This window comes from Macrobrachium rosenbergii, chromosome 28 (assembly GCF_040412425.1).
Source record: "Macrobrachium rosenbergii isolate ZJJX-2024 chromosome 28, ASM4041242v1, whole genome shotgun sequence".
Lineage (NCBI taxonomy): Eukaryota > Metazoa > Arthropoda > Malacostraca > Decapoda > Palaemonidae > Macrobrachium > Macrobrachium rosenbergii.
Genome location: NC_089768.1, coordinates 17,327,279 through 17,351,668, shown reverse-complemented (window position 1 = coordinate 17,351,668; position 24,390 = coordinate 17,327,279). Strand labels below are relative to the sequence as shown.

The 24,390-nt window shown below is 36.8% G+C and overlaps 2 protein-coding genes across 5 annotated transcripts in view; one reads left to right on the top strand and one right to left on the bottom strand.

Moving 5' to 3' along the window:
* Positions 1-1,754: 1,754 nt before the first annotated feature.
* LOC136854087 (uncharacterized) lies at positions 1,755-21,296 on the bottom strand. 4 transcript variants are annotated; one of them, XM_067130237.1, is made up of 8 exons: positions 20,951-21,153; positions 17,237-17,360; positions 14,942-15,728; positions 13,123-13,290; positions 12,556-12,670; positions 7,228-7,403; positions 6,929-7,088; positions 1,755-4,096 (listed from the first exon to the last, which is right to left on the bottom strand). In XM_067130237.1, exons 3-8 carry the CDS (start codon positions 15,721-15,723, stop codon positions 3,431-3,433), a joined length of 2,067 nt encoding a protein of 688 aa, XP_066986338.1. In that variant the 5' UTR covers positions 15,724-15,728; positions 17,237-17,360; positions 20,951-21,153; the 3' UTR covers positions 1,755-3,430. The 4 variants fall into 4 exon arrangements, with proteins under 4 accessions (XP_066986338.1, XP_066986336.1, XP_066986340.1 ...); XM_067130235.1 differs by lacking the exon at positions 17,237-17,360 and having other exon boundaries at positions 20,951-21,296; XM_067130239.1 differs by lacking the exon at positions 17,237-17,360 and having other exon boundaries at positions 14,942-15,724.
* Positions 21,297-21,544: 248 nt separating this feature from the next.
* The window catches only part of ND-B17 (NADH dehydrogenase (ubiquinone) B17 subunit), a 285,419-nt gene continuing 282,573 nt past the window's right edge, over positions 21,545-24,390 (top strand). The window contains exon 1 of the transcript XR_010857622.1: positions 21,545-22,023. The gene's annotated coding sequence lies outside the window, so the exon portion shown is untranslated. The remainder of the gene's footprint in view (positions 22,024-24,390) is intronic.

Sequence of the window (24,390 nt, the reverse complement as noted above, 5' to 3'; positions counted from 1 at the left end):
ATATTATTTTATCATTTTTCATGGGGAGGGCACATGCCTAGGTGGTGGGCCCCACCCTTGGGTATGCTAGTGCTTATGGAAGTAAAGAGTGTACACAGTGCTTAAGAAATCAACCATGTAAAACAACTCATGCAGAGATGAGATCTCTCAGAGAAACTGTTAGGTCACACTATCTAATGGGAAACCTATACAGGACACTTTTTAAGTGAGATGAGATAGTGGCAAATCTACCTCTCACATGCCAAAAAAAGCCAAATTTCAAGACTTGAAATACTTTCTATGGAATGAGTTTGTCAGTTGCAGAGGATATGCAAGCATACTGTATACAGTACATACAGTACTCAGAAAGGTCTGAACCAACAACTTGTTGCAAGATTTAGGTACATCACACTTAGAGCAGCTACAAAGACTTCAACTTTTAATTTAATCCTGATCTTCATGACAGTATTTGTACCTCTTGTGTAATCAATAAATCTTTACTGGTCTCTTCTATTTTAGTTCTTTTCAGGGTATTCCATAACCAAGCAGGCCAAGAATAATAGATCAGAGCATAAAGACCTTTCCATCATATTGCAAGCTCTTATCAATACAATAATCATTTCCTGGTAGGTGTCACCAGTTGAAAATAGAGGCTAAAGAAGCTACCGTATTGGATGGCTTATAAGACGCATGTCTGCAAAGGACGCACCCCAATTTCAGCAGGACATTGAGGGAAAAAAAATAAGGTTTCCTAGACTATGCTTATATGATCTTGGTAAGTAAAAACTGTAGTATTAGGTTATCATATGCATATTGTTTCTTACCAACAGAATCAACAAAAACATTAATAAAGAAGTTATTTACCATATTTATATTTATCAAAATATGTATTATACAATCAGCCATTTACTACGATCGAATGTTTCGTCTGCTGCTGAAAGATACCTCATATGTTTACCAATAGATTGCAACACATTCATTTGTAAACATTGTTTCTTACCGGCAGAATCAACAAAAACATTAATAAAGATGTTACCTACGGTAATATATGTTATATACATCCATTATATATTATATATTATAAAAGTATGCAATCAAGCTCTGGAATTTACTACGTTTCAGCCTTGTTATCCGTAAAGCTCTCGAGATAATCACCAATAGGTGGCAGCACATGTACTGTAAGCATGTAAATGTGGAATGCGGCGATGCGTTGTAGATGACGATGATGATGTTAACACATTTTAATGAAAATATCGATAATAACAACACAGATATTGATTATAATACTAGCAGTAGTAATTGCGGTGATGGTAAGTGTGATAATGATAAATAATTATAATAAACCTTGGTTTTTAATAGGTTATTAGGATAACACCGAATGTTAGGCTAGGCTACAACATTTACGTGACGTTTCATGCATAATTTCGGCCAAAATTCTTAAATTTTGAGCCTACATTATGTGCATAGGACGCAGGGGGATTTTTTAGGCCATTTTTTTATTAAAAAAGTGCGTCTTATACGCCGCCAAATACGGTAATTAATACTTGTCATGGGTCGCCATAGATGACATGTACTGAAGTTGTCCAGTGTAAAGGATACAGATCTAAATTGTCATTTTAATCATCACTGCGCAGATTCCATCTTACCAGTTTTGTGGGCTTGTTTTAGTATTCATGAGAATGCTGTTGGGTTTAAATGTCAGGCCTTCCAAACCGATTTTACTATTGCAAAAAGTTTACTGCACAAGTTTGTAAATGTCAAGTAAAACTCATGGATGTATCATAATTTACACTCAACCATTTAATTAACATGGTACTCACAATTTACTTTAGCACTTAATATTCAGAATAATCACAAAAACCAAAAATTATTTCTATACTGTACATATGAACGTACATTCACATTAAACTAAAAAAAAATCCTAGAACCAAACAAATTTTCTCAAAATATGACAGACAATTCAATATTAAAAACAAAAAGTGAACCTACTGTGCCACTGAAAACAGAAAGCTAAAATATAACCTCGTATTTCTGTGACAATGGAAAATGGAATCGGCAAAACATGCACACAATGCACAGCAATTTGTGCATTTATGTTTCAGACCCACAGCATATATAATTTTAACTTACTGACACTGCAATGAAAAATCTTTCTCTAAAATAAAATTAGGCTGTTAAAAATTACACATACATAATGAATGAACCATTAACAGCTGCACATTAAACTTTGTGGCAACAATATAACTATCAATTATTAGCATATTTTTATAAGTTTTGTACTTTAATAAAGTTTTGTACTTGACTATCTTGTTTTGAAACAAACAAACCATATCAAATCTGGTTGCAATGTACAATGTACAGTACACTCAAAATATAATAGAAGGGCACCACTTTTAAAGACCCTTTAAAAAAATAAAACACCACTTGCAAAAAATTCCTAAACATTGTTCTTTCATCTTTTGGGTCCCAAAATTTCCGAAGCCTCTTCTTGCAGGCATCAAACACACAAAATTGCGACAACGTAAGAAGTAAAAACTTACAGTTTCCTGAGTAGATTGAGAATATTATTTGGAACATTTGAGCAAATTCAGCTCCCCTGAGCTACTAATTAAATCTAAAATATTACAAAGATCAAGCTTTAAGAAAACCAATCTATGGCTCATGACGCATGACATTCGAAGGTTATCTGGCCAATTTTAAATTTTTTCTGCAATGCAATGGGAGAAAATGACAAGCTTTCTATCCACTAAAAATAAGTACTGTTCATATAATACACATATCTCTTATTACAAGAATTAAATGTATTATTGTGCAGCTACTAGTTCTAATAAAGTTGATCTTTTAGATTCAATTGTACATAATTATTCAGATATTAAGAGACAGCTAAGTTTTAAATAAAATATTTTCTTCTAATGTCAGTTGCTCAAAACTATTTGGTGGAACTCTCTAGCTTCATAGTACTAATGCAGTTTCTAATACAATTAGCTTTGTAAAATGTATTATTAAAGGTCAACGATTCAATTGCTTTTAAAGGTGTACAATTCAATTAACTTCAAATAGTGCAGACCCTACTCAATCCTTTATACCACAACTGCTATGACTTTTGAAAACAGAACAACAACTGGGCAACTGAAAAAAAATGTACTCAATAATACTTCAATTATAAGTTGTATCCTTTTAAGCAGATGTGGAAACAAGTAATTCAGGTGGACGGTAATAACACCCAGGCATTAGAACATGCAATAACAATGCATTCTAACATTAAAGTTAGTTTTCCATATTACTGTCTCTTAACAAAATTTTTGAACAGCCTGAATTCTACATTCACAAAGTAGGTAAAAATTTGCAAAAGGGAAAATTTTATGTTCTTCATAAAGCACAAATTTCCATAGGACTCATGACTTTCATTTTGTGAGGTGGAAAGGACAACATATATCTCTTGGCATAAATATCAAAGCTCAAGAGGCCTTCCAAATGTCCTACAGTTTGCAACTCTTGTTTCAGAATACTGTGGTGTACTTGTATTAAGTGGACAACGTCGACTTTTAGGATCTACATCCTCCTTTTCCCTATTCCAATGGCCATCAAAAATAACACACTTCTCTTTAGAAGAGTCACATTTCTTTTCCTGTTCCCTTTTCATAACCAAAACTTCTTCAAGAGTATCCTCAGAATTGTGGATCAATTTTGCAATAAATCGAATAAACTGACTTTCACTACAATGTTGCTTCATGAGATACATTGTATAAAGGTCATTCAAGTTGCTCATTGACTGAACTTTTCTTCTCATTTGACCAATCCTGGCTGATGGTGTGAACAAGCATAAAAATAAATGATTGAAGGGCGAAAAAGAAACCAAAAGCATAACCAATATACTAAAAATGGTAACAAATGACAGAAACACAAGCCATAGCCAAAGGAGAATGAATATTTTGTCATATAATTCCATGAGGTATAAATAACAACCAAATGTCTCTTCCCTCTCCACATTAATGAGATTTTCTACATGAACTGTGCAGTTAGCAAATGGTGGAAATGTCTGTGATATATAGTCAGTGAAGTGTGGTGGGTTGCGCCGATATGGGTAAGAATGGTACAGAAGTCCAATGAATCGATTCTGAAAAGCGGACATACAATAAATATCATGATCTATGTCACCAAAAATTTACATCAACAAAAATATATAAAAATATTTGTTTCACATTTTTTTAAATCCAGCAGAGAGAAACATAATACATACTTCTTGAAAAAATAATACAAAGGGAAGGAAAAGTATGAAATCATGGAAAAACAAAATAACCTAGGCATCAGATAGCGTGGACTGCAATACCAAACAGAGAAGTCAAATGCAAACTAAAATAGAAGATATAGTAAAGCAAATTAAAAAATATATGATAATGTGTGGGAAAACAAAACAAAATTGAAACAGGACAGAATAAGCATAGCAATGAATGCAAACAGAGTGATGTACAAAATAAGCATTCAATTAACATTAATATACTGTATTCAAAGCGCACACATATCAGAAAAGGGGCAAACTTGACAAAAAGCCATGTAAATAAGAGGACCAGGACTTGGGACAAAGTAGTGGCCTAAGGATGGGCAAGGCTACGCTCTTTCACTAATTTTTTTTAAACCTTGCCCAGTGAGATTTTTAGTAATGTTCATAAGGGAAAAATTTTTGAACAAAATTCCTCAAAATAATGAAGCTTTTGATTTTTAAAATTTCAATTTATAATTACCATGGATGCTAGTGCCAACAGACTTGATATACATTTACTCTTTATAACAATGCTAGGAAATGATAATCTATTTTTTAAAATCTTTTACCTTTGGCTACCATACTTTTCATGACTGTGGGGTGAAATTTATTTACATAATCTGTAAAATGTCAAAATTTAATTTACTTACATACAGTACAGTAGTACACCGAGATAACAGACCATGGTATACCGTACTTCTGTATATATCGGTGCAAAATAGAAATACTGTATCAATTTGAGGGTTTTTGCCTCCAGATCAAGTGTACTGTACTCTTTTTTCAAATCAGGTGCCAAAAGGAATGCTGGGAGTTTGAGTGAGAGAGAAAACATATTACCCACGGTCACCCATGCTCTTTGTGGGTAGAGCACTCACTCACAAGCATAGCTTGTGTTAACATATCTGACTCGTGCTTGCTACTTGACCCTTTGTGTGCAGCAAAGAGTGTTCATTTGCTTTTTTGTGATTTATAGTGACTTGTGCAATGACTCCTCAACAAGAATAGCATTCAAGGAAGCATTTAAGCATCCAAGAAAACCTGGATGATATTGCAAAAGTGGACAGTGTTTGGTCTCAAAAAAGTGTGGTGGAACATTATGGTATCAGTCCACATACAATGTCTGATATTAAGACAGCTAAAAGTAAACTGGCAGCATTTAAGAGTAAAGGCTATGATATTGAACATGGAGAAGACAAAGCTGGTGATCCTTGAAAATCTATGAGGGTATCGGACAATGATAAACTTGAAGAAATGGTACTGAAATGGTACATGCAGCAATGTACAGCAGGAGTCAGCGTCAGTGCTGAACAGCTCATCGAAGCTGCCAAGAAACTGAACGTTCATGCTGGAATGAAAGAATTTACAGCATTGATTGGTTGGGCTTTTCGCTTTAAACGGAGGCATGGCATAGGCTGAAAAGCAAAAGTGTCAAGAAAAACACTGTCTGCTGACAAAGATGCTGTTGCAAAATTCCAAAAAAAGATCTGCCAGTTGGTTGAGTATGAAAGCTTGCTGCTATCTCAAGTTTACAATGCTGATGAGACATGCCTTTATTTCAGGAAGATGCCTGATTGCACATATGTTATGCGAGTAGAAAAGAGGGCAAAAGGCCACAAGACAAGGAAAGAATGAGTTTCCATCTTTTGCTGTGCAAATGCTGATGGGATGCATCAACTCGAGCCTTTGTGTGTTGGCAAGGCAAAACAGCCACAGTGCTTCTGAAGCATCAACATGAATAACATGCCTGTTCTGTATGATTTTTCAAAGAATGCATGATTCACCATGCGTATCTTTAAGCATTGGTTCTTTAATTATTTTATCCCTGAAGTCATCAAGTACCAAATGAATACCCTCAAGATTTCCCCGGACCGTGTTTGTGCCCTACTGATCCTTGATAATGCACCAGCTCATCCTGACAGGAAAGAGTTGGTCAGCGAAGATGGCCAGATTCGTTGTCTTTTTTTCCTCCAAATAAGACGTCTTTGATCCAACCAATGGATCAAGGAATAATTGTGCCAGCAAAGAGGCTCTATACCAGCATCTTCCTGCAGGAGGTGCTCTGTGTGACAGAGGGTGCCGAAGAAACAAGAGGACAAGGAACTCTTGCTAATATGAAGACTTTCAATCTTCACCCGGCTTTCCATAATTGGGCGAAGGCGTGGGATACCTTGAACGTATCTATTCTGCAAAATGGCTGGAATAAACTGCTGAAGAACAAAGATTCCGTCATCGCTTTCCAAAGGTTTGAGGACGACATCATCCTTGATCAACTTCGAGCAGCAGGTGAAGAGGAGTTACAGGTCGAGGATATTGAAGAGTGGATGGAGGAAATGACAACTGATCCTGGTTATTGTTGAGAGTTTAAGAGTTGACAGAATGACTTCCTACACCATTTTGCTAGAATATAGCTACCAATTCAGCATTATATTGAGAAGGTGGGTGGCAAAAGCTTAAATTAGGTTGTGTATCTTTAGGCCCTACCTTTTCACAGCTGTAGGACCACCATATCTAAATATGGGGCTATGAAGCAGTTGACTAAAACTGCATCAAAGAGTCTAATTCATATTTATTTATAGCTCATCAAGGCAATATCATGTGCCACCAGCAGATTTTAAGTTCAGAGACTACTATATGTATACTTTGTTACATACAAGAAGTCAAAAGAAATACATAGTGTGGCACACTTACCTGTAACATAAAGTCAAAGAAGAACATAACTCCAAAGTCTATGAGTAAAGCAATCACATGACAAAATACAAGCCAGAGATATTGTGAACGTGATCCTCTGTCCATATCAACAAACTTGAGCATTTTTTCTGTTACCTGCTCACATGAAGCATCATCATACCTATATTAATTGTAAGAGTAAACAGGTCCATTAGTATTATCTACTACTGTAAAGATTTCAAGGCTGCAAATATACAAAATATTTAGTAATTATCAGAAAGGCACATTATATGCACAGTACAATTAAATTTGCCTCTTACCTAGCTTCATCACATGCAAGATCATAAAGGAGTTTCTTCAACCTTGGATTCATAACTTTCTTAGCAATAAATCTTGGTATGTAATAAAGACATCCAATAACCAAAAAACTTGTGTGAATCCAACGGTAAAATAAGAGGTATCGGCGGGAGCAGGAGTCACCTAATGCTGATGTGAGCTGTAACATTCAACCACGATCAATCAAAATTAATTATGCAGTAAAATATTCTAAATATACATCAATGCCTCTACATTAACATACATTTTCAAGTTCTTAGGGTAAAATGGGTCACTCAGCAATTTTAAATCATGCCTATTCCAGACCCAGGAAACTTTTCAATGATCACAGCTTTGATGAGCAATATTGTTCTTTTATCAATGTCTATGTGAAATTACAAGTTGCACTATAATATACACACTAATGTCATTAAAAGCAAAATACTTATTTAGCATAGTTCATTCAATAAACAAAAATAAAGAGTCAAAGTGACAAGTTGAAGTTAGCCATATAAAAGAATATCTATACAGTACTTAATTTCAAACGAAAACGTAAAAAAATAATGAGGTATAGTATGTTAACTTTTTGCACACCATGCAAAATTACAGTAAAATGCTATTTCAGTTATATATATCTCACTGCTATCTTGGTCTGCGATAGGGCTGAAACACCTGGGAATAAAGTTGGCATTTTTTTTTACTTAGTGGGCTGAAAAGTGCTTGCCATACTATCCTTAAAAGGCCGTGTCTAAAATTACCATTCATAAGAATGGGTGAAGTTAACATATTACATTATCCAGGATACCTGGAGATGTGGCCATGCTAATGCATCAGGTTTAAGGTCACGAGGTCCCCTGCCCCCAACAAAAGAAACATCAAGTTTTGGGTTAAAAGTTAACAGTATGGGTGCCGTCCCCGGCCAAGCACCGCTAACCGAAAATCAGCAATAACAGTACCAAAAACCCTGTTTAACGGCACTGTTAAACACATATTGGTTTCAATAACAATAGATTGGCACCAAAATCCCCACTCAATGGTGCTGAAAATCTGAATGACATCACTAGCCAAGCACCAGAACACCAAAATGCCGTTGAGAGGACTTCCTGTATGGAAATTTTTTTTCCCATTTTCTGTTAGGAAATCATGTCAGCTTTACCAGACGCATGTTTTGCGTCTAGCACAATGCTTTGGTCCTGTAAATCGGGTATTTAAAGGGCCTGTGACGCTGCCACACCCTCTTATGAGACTATTCTTTACTGTCGGTGTATAATTTCATTTATTCACGCACATATTTAGAAATTCCAACTTTTTGTTGCCATGTATGATACAGTAAAGTTTGTTTATAACGAATTCCTGGGGACTGTTGTCTGCAATTCATTATAGGCATCATTCGTTATAAAAGGATATACTTGAAATGATGGATTACTCCCTTGTTTTGATACAGAACGAAATTCAGACGATAAAGTATCGATCCTCCTAAGTGTATCAAGATTTCTAATACATTTCAATGTAGGTCATTGTTAGTTTAAGAACTGGATATGTAATTTTTATTTTCGTATTTTTTTTTCGCTGCTGTCGTAAATGCGGATTGTCATAAGTTGCACCTCTCGTAAGTCAATCCCTATCTGTACCAGACAGTCATCTGGGCAGCCATTCAATCTTTTGTTTGAATGCCTACTTGCATATCGCTGCAGAGATACAAGTTACATTTAACAATAGGTAAGATTCATCCCAAATAATGTTGTTTACCCTAACTTAGGTGTGTTTGTGCATGATTTTGTGAAGAATTACTTGGTATTAACCTAAATTTTTCAATAATGCAGATAGTTAGTTAGAGATACAGATACCTGCAAGAATCTGAACGAAATCTCAGCAAAAATAAAAGCAAATTACCTCATAAAATCTACCGTATTTGACGGCGTACAAGACGCACTTTTTTAATCAAAAAAGGCCTAAAAAATCCCCCTGCGTCCTATGTACATAATGTAGGCTCAAAATTTAAGAATTTTGGCCGAAATTATATATGAAACATCAGGTAGATGTTGTAGCCTAGCCTAACATTCGGTGTTATCCTAATAACCTATTAAAAACCAAACTTTATTATAATTATTTATCATTATCACACTTATCATCACCACAATTATTACTGCTAGTATTATAATCAATATCTACGTTGTTATTATCGATATTTTCATTAAAATGTGTTAATGTCATTATAGTCGTCTACAGCACCTCGCCGCATTCCACATTTACAGACTTACAGTACGTGTGCTGCCACCTATTGGTGATTATCTCGAGAGCTTTACGGATAACAAGGCTTTGTTCACTTGGTAGTTGGCAATTCCTGCTAACATTCTCTTTACGCATAACAACTTGGCTTCGATCAGTTGGTGGTTGACAATTTCTGCTACCATTCTCCTTAGGCATAATAACAATGCTTCGTTGAGTTGATACTTCGTAACTCATGCTAGCATTCTCTTTTAAGAATAACAACATGGCTTTGTTCAGTTGCTCATGAGACTCGAGCCGTTACATAGGAAACATGATTCTGCCGGTAAGAAACAATGTTTACAAATGAATGTGTTGCAATCTATTGGTAAACCTATGAGGTAGCTTTCAGCAGCAGACGAAACATTCGATCGTAGTAAATGGCTGATTGTATAATACATATTTTGATAAATATATGGTAAATAACTTCTTTATTAATGTTTTTGTTGATTCTGTTGGTAAGAAACAATATGCATATGATAACCTAATACTACAGTTTTTACTTACTAAACTCATATGAGCATAGGCTAGGAAACCTTATTTATTTTTTTTTCCTCAATGTCCTGCTGAAACTGGGGTGCGTCCTATGCAGACATGCGTCTTATAAGCCATCAAATACGGTAAATAAAGGCAGGCGGTCTCTTCAATTTGTGTGGGTGGTGATAGTGGAATGAGTTGTAAACCACTGTTTACTGCATTATTGTATAAAAAGCTTATGAAAAGGAGAGTGGCTGAACCCTCAGAAGCACTATACTGTACAATCAACTTGCAATATCTCATGTCTGTAATAGACAGTTCCCGATTCATGTTCCAAGAGATGCTACATCTTATGTATAGTGTGACTAGAGACCTTACACAGTGGGGTGGCAGGGGCCTGAGAGAGTAATGAGACTGGGACTGGTAGCAATGATGTCATGGGAAGTGGAACGGAAGCAGTAGACGGCTGGGAGGGAGCAGGTGATGCACAATATGGCTGGAAGGGAGATTGTTGGATGAGAAGGTAGGTAGGATTCTCGCATAACATCACTGCAATAAACAAATATCTCACCTTGTGCTTCAACAACAAATCAAAGAGATGAAAGCTTCAACTCAAGAGATGACTCAGATGAGGTGATAGCAGAAGTTGTCTGTGCAATGTAAGAAGCGGTGAAATGGGAAGGGCTGCTAGTACAAATAAGGAAAGTTGTAAAAAGGTGAGGAATACAAGGCAAAAAAGGGGAGAGTTAATGTCTGAAACGGAAGGAATAAATGATGGCACAGGGTAAGTAACAGACTGAACAACTGAAGTGATGACATTTGACGATCCAACAGCATCACGTACACTACTGCCATTCTCTCCAGCTCCAGATAAAGATAATGTGTAAGTTGGCTGGCATGGGCAATTAACTCTACTGAATAAACTTTTGGAGAACTAGTTGATTTTGAGAAGGTACATGGCTGAGAGAAGTGGCAAAGGACACAGACCTCTGTCCCAAGACAAGCCTTGGTTTCCTGTCAGCGGAGAAGACCAACTGATGCGAGGCAGTCGAGGGTGGGGCACAGGAAGATGAAGAATCCGACACCTCTCTCACATGGGAAAGTAAAAAAGGTCAATCACTATGAGGGAACTGTGATCTTTTACCACACTATACAGTACTCAATTACGTGGATAAATGACGATAGCAGTAAACTAACATCTTCAAGTTTACCTTTACAGTACTTTTTCTCTGAACCACATGGGCATTAGAAGGTTGAGCAGGAGTGAAAGAGGAATCAGACCTACTGGGCAACAGAGGAGTGATGGAAGGAGCAACACCAGAAGAAGGAACAGCTGGAACAGACTTTGGGTTGGACCTAATTGTCTTCATAACCCAAAGGTTTCTCACATCTTCCAATACTTCACAAAATTATTAATTCTCATTAGATCACTCCTTACAGTCTTCACAATAAGAGGAAAAAATCACACTCATTACCCCCACAGGTAACACACATTGTGTGTCCATCATGGCTAACCAAATACATTCAGTTCAAAGAAGACTTTCCCACAAAGAGTAACGCTTCTATCTCTGCTTGCTATAGATGACATAACTCAAAAGAAAAAAGCAAGCACAATACCAAACAGAAGAAACACAGCCAGAAATATCCAAAATTATTACAGCTAAATCACACTGTATGTGCACAAAAGGAAGAAATCTGACAAGAATGCAAACATTTTAATCCCACCTGGTGGGAAAACAAGTAATCAGAGGCAGTCCTTTTGGGTTAGGCAAGCATTATTCATTTGTTTATTTTGAATGCCAGCAGCACCTAACAGCACAGAGATGCAAGCTAAATTTAACAGTGGGTAAGATTCATCCCAAATAATTATTATTTCATACCCTACAGAAGTATACGGTAACAGCATTACCATACACATGTGACACCCTCTTCGTATTCATAACTTCAATTGTAGTACTATAAAACGCGTTAAATTTCTTTTTGCTGCCTGTATAAACAAGCACCCCAAATTCTTGCCACATGTATTTTCTTGATGTTTACATAATTTTATGAGAACCAAGAACTTGTCTTCTCTGTTGCATTATGGTCACTTTAATCATGTTAGTTATCTACGCATCAATAAATAAAGTACTGACTTAAAACACACCAAAGTAACTAAAGATCTCATAATCTGCCAACTGAGTAGGTCAGTCACCCTACTCCAGGTTCATGGGAGGGAGACTCGCCTTTAGAAAAATAGGTGATTACTCCAGGTTCATGGGAGGGAGACTCGCCTTTAGAAAAATAGGTGATGAAGCCTGGAGAACACTATCAGATCAGATAATATTAAAAAATGCAAATTGTAGAGTTAAATAGTGATACAGCAATATAAGAATTTTAAAACATGAAAAAGGAGAAAAAAAACTTTATTATTAATGAAACCAAAGCACCAAAATAACAAATGTGTGCAAAATAGGAAACATTAAGACTAAATCTATATTTACAACTGAAAAATCTAAAAATGTTCTTGAATGTCATGTAAAGTTTCTAACACAGGAAAAACCATAAGAGAATATGGTGTCCTGATTTAAAAAACAACTTATACTTACATCACATACATAAGAAAAAGACAGGCAAAAATTTTTCAGGTGAAAAGGGAGTTCACCAGTGCAGGTAAAGTGGGCAGATACACATTTTATGGATTCCTTTACATACCAATTTGACCTAAAATGAAAAAAAAAGTGACTGTATGAGTTATAGTGCTATAGCAAGAAAACAAAAAGATTTTTGTCATTACACTTGGTAATTTCATGTAACTAACTGATCTTGAGTAAAACTGTTAAAAATGTGCATCAGGCACTCAGTTCATCTTGCATACATTTAAGCAGACCTGCTTCAAGAAAAGCTGATCAAGAAATATACTAAAGAATCTATAAAACAAAAGAATAACCCTCAGCTGAAAGAATTCTATAACATAAACTTATCTTTCAGTACTATACTGCAGTATCCATGGACCATTTAGTCAACTCAAGGGTTTTTTTTAATTAAAAAAAATTAGGGCACAGAAGGTATGCAATGGATGTTTCCAACTCATTATTACAAAAAACTTACGGTAAAACAATGGTTACAATAAAAGAACATACTTCTGAAAAACATCAATACTGTACTGTACTTACTGAACAATAGTAAACATGACTATAAACAAGCACACACTCATTCGATAATGAAGCTTCAGAACGAAACTATCCACAGGCTCTGCCTTTTCCTTCTTCTTCCAAAATGGCTCAATAACAGCTTTTGCAAATTTGAAGAAGTCCTTTGGATGTTCATCATTATTACCTTTCCTAAGGATACAAAATGTGTAAGTAAGTTTCACTATGGATGTTCATCATTATTAGGTACCTTTCTTAAGGATATAAAATGTGAAAATAAACTTCACTATGGATGTTCATCATTACTACCTTTCCTAAGGATATAAAATGTGTAAATAAATTTCACTATGTTCATCATTATTACCTTTCCTAAGGATATAACACGTGTAAAAAAATTTCACTATGTTCATCATTACTACCTTTCCTAAGGATATAAAATGTGTAAATAAATCTCTACAGATGTTCAAAATTATACATTTCCTAAGGATATAAAATGTGTAAATAAATTTCACCATGTTCATCATTACAGGTACTACCCTTCCTAAGGATATAAAATCTGTAAATAAATTTTATTATGGATGTTCATCATTATTACCTTTCCTAAGGATGTACAATTTGTGTAAATAAATTTCATTACGAATGTTCATCATTATTACCTTTCCTAAAATAAATCTGGCTATGGATCTTCATCATTATTACCATTCCCAAGGATAAAAAAATTTCACTATGGATGTTCAATATTACCTTTCCGAAGGATATAAAATTTGTGTAAATAAATTTCATTGTGGATGTTTATCACTACAACCTTTCCTGAGGATATAAAATTAGTGTAAATAAATTTCACCATGGAAAATAATACTGTACACTACTAAATAAATTACTGGTAAATATATAAATATAAATAAATAAATAGGTTCACCAACATGGACTCACCTCTTCTCTTAATCTACCATGTCACATTTATTCTTTAATATCTTTACAAATCAACCACTTACATACTGCAACCATTCCCTCAACAATTCATTGTTCCATCTCTTGTTTCCCGTTACAATCAATATCATGGTTACTCACATTTACTCTCAACTTCCTGCTAAGAAGTTTCATAATTTCTACTAGTTGACATTTTCTTTTAACCCAACCAACACAGTATCACCTGGACAACAGCCACTCCATGGTCCATTCACAACCACTCTACTTACCTGACAACTTTACACCTATAACTGTCTTTTCAAGAACTTGCATTACTGTACTTCATTTGTCTCACACCCACCCCTACAACAAACCAACCACTCCTCTGTAAACACATATTGTATAGTGACTGTATACTCTAATCACCTCATACATACTTTCGTTCTCAACACAAGTGAACCACAGTAATGCTGTCAACTTGATTTCCACGGCATAACAGATACATTTGAAAGTAAATGAAGCAATAATTATAAGAGATACCACCACTACATGAATGAGATACAATAAAGCAGACAAAAAAATTCATGTTTTCTCCAAAGTAAAATACTGTATAACCTTCCAAAACACTAGTGTTAAAAAATTAAAAAAATATAAGCTTTCAGACAAAATTTTACTTGTAATAACCATCCTGATAAAATGGACAACTGCAATAACTGTAATGAATCAAGCCACATACTGAATCAAAAATAGCCAAACACAGCACTTATGTGCATTTTTAGCTGACTTTGGGCATATGATGTAAGAGCAAAATGTAACAGAAACCATTCCACAGAAACTCTTATCAACAAATGTAAAAGAGATAAAACTTTCAAGGACACCTTAACATTAGCTCCATATCTATCTACTATCTTGTTAAAGGCTAGGTATTACATACCCCTTGTTGTTGTTATTGTTGTTGTTGGTGCTGTTGTTGTTGTTGTTGTTCTGTTTTTTTCCTCCCTTCTCCTGATTCTTATTACTACCACTATTTTGATTTTGGTTCTCAGTATGCCTCTTAAAAGATACTGAATTTTGGTATGAAAAGTGACTCTGCTTCTGGCTGGGAGTACCATAATTAAATTTCAAGGGGCCGTCATTAAAAACTGAAATTTCTTTTTTATTAACTTTTTTTTCATGATTTGCTTTATGTGCTTCCTGACTTTTAAGGCCAATTTTATCAGTCTCACAATTACTGTTATTTCTATTGAAATTTCCTTTATTTGCAACATAATTCTTATTTTCCCATTTCCCCTTTCCCTTCTTTGCAGGCCCACCTTTCCAGTAATTCTTTCCCTGGAAATTATTTCTCCTTCCTTTGTTTTCACTTCCTTGGCATCCTTGATGCTGTAGTTTCTGGTTTGGAGGGCCAGTTTCCTGAATGAGAGTGGAATCTTCACCTTCCTCTGCCAACACCACCACACTATCTCCTCCATCTGCATACTCAGCAGTTGCAGCAGTTGAATCTCCAAATGTATTTTCTCTATCTACTTCACCATCTACATTTCCATCGTTATCAGTATCTTCACTAGCACTTGTTTCATCAGCACTCCCCTGAGTTGCAATCGATTCTCCAGCACTTTCTTCATCGACGACCTGTACTTCATCTACAGAACTGTCATCTTCAGATTCTGAGTCACCAGCAGCTATTTCTGTTTTGCATAACACATCAATAGTCATCCTTTCTGAAAATATATTATTGCAATAAACTGACTGTAATAAATACTAATTCTCAAAAGTATCAACCTTAACAGTTATATAATTTTGTCACCTTTCATTTAGAAGATATAAAACTTTCATAAAAGCCTTCACATTTGGTCCAAACGAAGAATTCCATTTGGCCATATGTGGATCTCTGGGATCCACAACATTCCCATCTGCAGTTTGAGTCATTCCCTCTGTCACCTGAACTAACTACAAGAGAAAAGTGGTGGGGAAGAGGGCCCATCCTGTAAAGTAACAGGTTTGTACTACACAAAACTTTGTTTACTTTCAAACAAACCTATTACTTTACAATAGCCGAGTCTCTAAAATGAAGTGTCTAGTACACGAAAAATTCTTAAAACTAGCAAGTGGTCGTATATTGGACTGGTACCTTAATCATAAAGCCAGAGGCAGTACTACTGTACATGAGTATCCTTCAGCTTGAGATTTAGACAGTCTGTGAACTTGCTAACGAGGTGGTTAACCGGTGATTAAAGGGGGTGCTTAAGGGAATACCCCTTATTTACCTGCCATCTCCATGCAATTTTTTAATCAGCCTTAGGAAAAAAACAGGTGGGAAGGTGAAGTGCAAACTGCAATAAAAGCATAGGTTTGCATACCTAGGAAAAATTCAAATTACTTTTAAAATTTAATTTGATAATTGTTCTGACATAAATACAAGCCATTGCCTTTTATATATAAGAGTTACTCCTCAGCTGGGAGGTTAGTCTTTGTCAACTAACTAAAAGTTGAAAGACCACCCACAAATGCCATGATCTTGTTGCAAAGCACACAAGTGATGAAACGACTAGTGTAACCAAACACTTGGTCAGCATAAGGATGACAGAATGGCAAGGCTCTGGGCTCGAGTGAGGGAGTTCAGTCTAAAATAAATAAGAAAAAGATCAGAGGGCCATGTGCTACCCAAGGGGTTGCACAAGTTGGAAGGCAAGAATATCTTGGGATCAGAATACAGCTCTACCATCACCCTTTTTCCTTGTTAAAAGGGAAAGTGGGGGAGCCTCATCTTAATCATCAAAACTCTATGAATGGTTGCTTGATTGGGTAGCCACCTAAATTTACTCCCAGTTCAAAAAGAACTTGTGCAAAGCTGATATTTAACAGGAGTAAAAAGGAGAACAGAAGACAGTCACTCCATCATTTAACCCAGCATAAGCTCTCCAAGTACCCCTGGCAAGATGCTTTTCTGTCTGGAGGGAGCTGGGAGCTTACTCAAACTGCTAAACAGCCACTACACGTCCCAGATGAAAGGAGTCTGGATAACTATGGGTGAAGTCCCTTAGGTAAAGGTGGTCTGATGTTACACACCTGAGGCATTGTCCGGTATAACGAGAAGTCACTCTCCACTACCTGGAATGGATCCATGTCCAACTTTGCCAGTTTTTACCCAAGCTATACAACTGACTACCATTGCAAATGTAAGAACATAAGATACACCAAAAAGCCAAAAATAAGTGTAATCACCTACTTCTTGTGTTTCCTGCAACTAGTAAGACGCACCAATACTCTTGATGTCAGATGTGGGTCCTACTTTGTACCACATCTGGCTCAAACTGGGCTTAGAAGCCTCTTGTTGGGACATCCAAAAGAAACTGAAAGAAACAAAAACTCATATATCTCATCAGGCTGACAATGCCTGTGGTTTTGCAACAAAACCAGTAAATAACAATCGTGACTTTTGGGAAATGTGTAGGGTAAATATGACCACTCACATAAAAACAACAACTGGTCTGTGAAAAACCACTAGTGATGCAATACAATTGCATACAAATAAATCATCCCAGCCCTTGTACATACTTTGTAGTATAAAATGAGCCTTGTCACATGCAAAACATGTCAATAAACATACAGTCTGACAATCATATGAAAAATGAATGAAAGGTTATCAATAGCAGTGACTCAATTGCACATGCCCTGAGAAGCATATGTAAAAGCCAATGCACTCACCACACACTGGGATAGCAAGTTTGTTCCAGTATCTATTCCTGGAACATGTTGTCTGATCAGTACCAAAAGTACTTGGTGGAAAAGATGAGCATTATTAATAAGATCACAGGTGAACAGGCAGTGGCAAACCACAGGCCAAGATGGAAGCAGCAAGGTTGAGAACGAACAGACACCATCCTGAGAGAGAGAGAGAGAGAGAGAGAGAGAGAGAGAGAGAGAGAGAGAGAGAGAGAGAGAGAGAGAGAGAGAGAGAGAGAGAGAGAGATCCTTAACCAAAGCAGAGTGAAAGGGAGAAGATGTTGACAATAAGGTGGTAGAGGAAGAGTAAAATGTTTGTGCTTCCTCTCCTTGCTCCTAACCCATACCTTATTTCCCTTTGAGGAAGCTGAAATAGTCACTGCCCTAGGGCAATATCCACACTATTGTACATGAAACTCAACGGCGCTGAGTTCCTACCCGCTGCAGCAACAGCAGACTTAACAGTCAACATAGCAAGAGTACGTGCATGATCCCTACCCCTAGCCAATGGGAGGGAGAGGGGAATACTAGAAGGGGCTATAAATTGTGGGAAAAGTAGGATAATGAGACATTTGTCTTTTAATTCACACTGTTCTTTTTCACATTATGGATGACCTCAATTGCTGTATACTTCAATATTTCTTTCACATTTTTGTCCACTATTGTTACTGTACTCTCATTTTTTATATTAGTACTTTGTTACTATTCCTCTTTATTTATGTACCAATTTTTGTTAGCCACGTTACCTACACTAACTGATGCCATGGGTGCCATTTGTTATCATACCTATGTTTTGTTGTATTCCTGGTATGTTTTAGATACTGCTTATTTTGTTTTCATGTGAGTTGCATATCACTCCTAGTGATGCTGTCATCGTCATTCTAATAATTACAAAATACTACAGCATCTTTACCCTTTCCCACTGAGAACTAGTATATTCAATAATGCTAACTATAACAATGCTGCCACTAAGATGTACTGCATACTGAATAAACTATTACTATTATAATTTTCATAAATGAATTCCAATTCACCCTTCCACTTTAGCAAACTGTACATGCACTGTACTTGTGTATGATCTCTAGCTGACAAGTGTACCTGTTATTATTTCTCCTGCAATCTAAATTGTTGTACTGCATTGTACCTACCTTGTTTGGTTATTTTTCAGAAGACTCCAGCCACCTCCCACTTTATAATTTATATTTTCCTTGGGTAAAGCACATCAAAACAAAAAATTTCTTCACAATACATAACCTTCGCAAATACTTAATAACAGAGAAAAATAATTAATCCGATTAAGACTTACAAGGTATGACAATACCTGGCCCCCACCCACCTCCATAGCTAATAGGGCAAAAATGTAACCAGTACTTGTACACACTCCTAGGTTACGATAGGTTGGTATTTTTAGGTTCTTTTAGTGCCCTATCATTTCCTAGCCATTTTTGCATGAAAAGAAATGGCTGGCTGGAGTCTTCTGAAAAATTACCCCTTGTTTATCTCTGTATATGGCCTTTATGCAAAATAAAGAATATTATCTTGGTGGTAACCATAATGGTGATGAGTCACAAAATTGGATTAATATATAAAAGCACAAGACCCCCATGAAGAAAAGTTAAGTTGTAACGGTGCTAATTTGGCTTGTTATCCACACTTCACCTTCTCCGGGGTGCTACTACTAAACACCATATGGTAAATGTAAAGTAGATGGCCACACGAAGATATTATTTATTAATATAATTTGTCGACCACACAATATAGAAATGGGTGTATATAATACTTGGATCCCCGGGGGCTAGTACTAAACACGGCGCCCCAAGGGGCTCCCACACATTTTGTACTAGCACCTCAAAGTGGGTGACGTGTAGATAACAAGCCAAAGTAGCACCATTGTAACTCATAAGGAAATTTACTGTGGGTTGGGAAAGAGGCTTTGCATAGGCAAAGCAACTTCACGGTTCAAGTGTAAGCTGCTTCATTAGGCTAGCAACGTTAACACTGAATAGATCTCAGGATTATGCTCCAGTATCCTTGCTTCATTAGGCTAGCAACATCAACACTGAATACATCTCTGGAATATTGAGTTTAGGCCAAAGGCCAAGCACTGGAACCTATGAGGGCATTCAGCGCTGGAAAGTAAACTGAGAGTAGGTAGGTTTGATTGAAAGGTGTAACATGAGGAAAACCTCGCAGTTGCACTATGAAATAATTGTTAGGAGAGGGTGCATAGCAAGAAGGAAGAAAGATAATATAAATGGAGGTACAATAAAAGGAATGAAAGGAGTTGCACACCTGTAACTGACCCTGACAGATCTCCAATTTTTTCATTACATTTGTGCAGTTTTCATTCTTAGGCTATTTTTACTGATTACAGACATGAACCATATGTTTTAGTTAACCATTTATTTTATGATTCATACATTTTTTACCATTTCGTTACGGAATATCAGTTTGGCCAGCCCTAAATTGGTAATTCTAAGTATTAGCTCTGCGCCTGTTTTTACCTTAGAAACTGGTTTTTTCAACACTTTGTGGGATTCTGATACTGGCGGTGTATTTGTTTGATGTCGGCCAAATGGAATATCCCTTCGCCGTGTTTAGTACAGGCCGGGGGGGCAGTACCCATACATTAACAAGTTATTGCACTTGCTGGACGGGATATGAACCGTTCAAAACAGACGTACACGTACTCTGTCTTGTGAAGATTGTGTATGGAAACCCGTTGTTGGATGGACTTCAGGGGTTAATTACAGGTTAATTACATTCGTGCCACAAAAACTGAAGGTAAATCCATAATTAGCACCCAAAAAACTGTAGAAAAAGTCAAGTAAGAAGGAAATCGCCGCCGCGGAGCTACTACTTAGATCTACCCAAAACTTAATTAAACTTACCCAAAAATACTTGTCGGCTTACAGTGTCCTATGAAGCTACATTAGTGGATTAGCCTGGAGCACACTTTGATATCTAGCCTATGCAATGGACTGCTAGACTCAGCCCTACCCGACTAGGCCTACTACATTTATCAATGTTCTCGAGTATTAATAAATTAGCATCCACTTGCAGGGAAGGATAAGAGGTCCTGACACAGGCCTAACATAATTCACGTCAGGGTATGCTGCCCAATAGCGTAACTCATCCTTGGGGTGATCATCTCTGCACTAGAATATAAAAAAATAAAATGGGCCTCCTTTGGATAAAATACATACACCATTCTTACCTTGGAAACAAGAACCGATTCTACAGCAATAAAATGACGGTGGCTGTTAACGCAGCAGCAATTTTATCAACGGGATAAAATGCAACGTTCGTCCCTGCGATCTGATGCAATGACGGCAAATAGGTGATGTGCTGCTAACATACTGGTGTTTTCGCAGGCACCACCGTTCAGTCCGCCATCTTTGCTGGTACCTTCAAGAACGCTTTAGAAGTTTAGATAGTCCTGGCAAGTTGGCAACAGAGAAAAGTGCTCAACGTTCAATAAATAATAAAAAAAATTAATCTCATCTGGGGATGAGCGAAGCTGGAAGCGAGAGAGGTTTTATTTCATTCTTATCTAGATTTTCGAAGGACCTCTGTAAAAGCTTTCCATACTAAAGTATAAAAACTTATGACTCGTCCTTCACTGTTTGGCCATTGTGTTTAATTTTTTCCGACGTGTGTATAGATAGATAGATAGATAGATAGATAGATAGATAGATAGATAGATAGATAGATAGATAGATAGATAGATAGATAGATAGATAGACAGTCATTCGAATATAAACATTGATATTAAGATCTTCAGCATTCTTTGTGATGACGTCATATCATACATATCCGCACAGCGGATCCGTCAAGATCTTCCTCAGTCTTGCAAGCAACATGCGTGTGTGGGGCGTCTGTTGATATTTTTCCATGGTTCATTACGTAACTGCTTTGGTGATATGTGCTGTTTGTGTGTGTCCTAGCTCGTACCTTTTCCTAAAGCATCTAGATTTTCAGTGGATGGGAAGTGAGCGAACATTAGTGACACTATCAACCTCAAAAAGGGAACATTGTGTTTAGCTTCTACCACTTCCTTAAGGATCCAGAACTAGGCCTATATTGGATTGGGCGAACATAAGTGATAATACTCGTATCAAAGCCAAAAAGGAAGGGATGTGTTTGACTTATTTTCAACCTAAAGATTTTGCAAGAAACATCTGGCATGGGGTGATTTAACTGCTGCCCAGCAAATGCAAGGAAACTGGGAGTACCACACGGGGTTAAAGTCTACGCCTGTGGAGGCTAACAGTGCAGCTGTTGACTCAGGTATCTGTAACATTCTCTCTTTATTTTGATTTACCTGTTACATGTAACATTTTGGATAAATGAATGAATCATAGGCTTATATTTGAACTTCTGCCTGTCAAAAAGTAGAAATGAAATATGATTCACTGGATCCTTAATGAGAGAAAAACATGTGCAACTGGTTAAGATTGTAAGTAGGCCTAGGTGTCATAGTCGATTCCATTTCATCTGTCCACTCCCCTTCTGATATAAATCATAGACTGGCCGATCTGTATTCATAATATACCAACACAAGCACACAACAGACGAGATTGTGTCAGACAATCTACTCAGACCGAACACAAAAGAACGATGAGCTTTCATTAATTATGATTTATCTCGTTAGTATAGCCCAGACCATACATAGACCTATGCACAAAAAACTGTTCAAATCACAAGATTTTCGTACCATTCAAGCTTTATTCTATGTACAATTTCATTGCATGTAAATAAATATGACTTTATTATGATACCAAAGAAATATCTACGTCCGTAAACTGCAAAATAACCTTTAATTGTTTACCGCTAAAACATAAAGCATGGAACAATGAGGTCTATGCTATTGATTCACCAGGTATTTTATTTTACTGGCCACATTTTAAACACGCATTCATTCCATTTCAATCAAAATTACTTTTTTTTATTGTAAACTTTATTTATTCATTCTAATTATCTTCCAATTCCCAACATTAAAAAAAAATTGCATGCCTAGGCTAGCCTTTTATGCCGTATGTATGCCAATTAACGCTGGGGATGACTGGAACTGAATGGGATTTTAAACTTTTGCTGGATAATATATTTAGCTGAATAGTCCAAACGTGCCCAAGCACTGAGCTATTAATTATTCGTATGCTTAAGAAAAAATTATATAAATATGCATTTCTGGAAAGAAAACCACAGTACCATTGCTGCCATGCCATGTTAAAATTTCCCGCCTTCCAGCCAATGCAGCAGTGGTTCTATCCACCTGCCCCAGACCCTACACAGCCTCATAGACAACAATATTTCTTGCTTATTTCGAATATTAACCCACTCATGTAATTTATATGCAAGCAGTTATCAAAATACATTTTACTGGCACTCGCATAGCCAGATGTCTTTTTATCTGCCTACAGTGGGATAAAAAAAATAGCTGTTTAAGTCCATCGTTCGTTTGCTTTGGACCTGGGTAGACTGTTTGTTACAAGCTCATCATTCATGTGCTAGTATTGTTATATTATCAACAAAAATCGGCAAGTGTACGAAATAGGCCTATTATTTATGGGTGGTCTAAGGCAGAGCAATATGATATTCAACCTAAGAGGGAGAAAAGAGAATAAATTTCAGGCATGAAAAACGTGTTCATGCTTATGAATCTGCCTGCTGTTTTCTTTATGGTGAGAAAAAGGGAAATGAGAGGGAGGGAGAGATTGGGAGATGGGGAAATGTTACTGGAATGTCCTTGGTTTATATTAATAGACATATAGTTCCCTATATTAAGGGAAGCAAAAATAATGGTTAACACACATACACACACCACACACACGCACACACACACACACACACACACACACACACACACACACACACACACACACACATATATATATATATATATATATATATATATATATATATATATATATATATATATATATATATATATATATAATTTCATTTGGTTTTTTTCTGCGTGTGTCCCCATTCCTTCCACCTCCCTCTCCCCTCCAAAAGCTGGTTTAAGCAGGGGAGGTCCTTAAACATCCCTTCTCCCCAGGACTTCGCCTCCCACATCCCACTCCTCCCCCCAAAAAAAAAAAACTGGTTTAAGCAGCGTGGCCCCTAAAAACACCCCACTCCCCCCGGGACCTCAACACCCTCATGGAAAAACGGTAATCCCCCTCCCCCTTCCTCCTCCCCCCCCTCCTCCTTTCCCATCCCTCTTCCCTCCCCTTCGCTCATCCCTTTTCCCTGTTTAAATGTTTATAGATTTGTAAGGACATCATTCCTTGGGACCTCAACTCCCTCATGAAAAAACGATAATCCCCTCCCGACTTCCTCCTCCGCTCCCCTCCTCCTTTCCCATTGCTCTTCCCTCCCCCTCCCCTTCCCTTTTCCTTTTTCCATGTTTTATGATGCCTGTATACGACCAGGAGACATGGGAATGGTATGGTATGGTATGGTATGGGTATGGATATGGGTATGGAATGGATATGGGCATTGGTATAGGTATGGGTATGGTAAGGATATGGGTATGGTACAGATATGGGTATGGGTATGGTACAGACATGGGTATGGGTATGGGTTTAGGAGCTGAAGACGGCTTCACAGGATCCTGGAGTCTTTAAGAATTTAAGATGTTACAGTCCA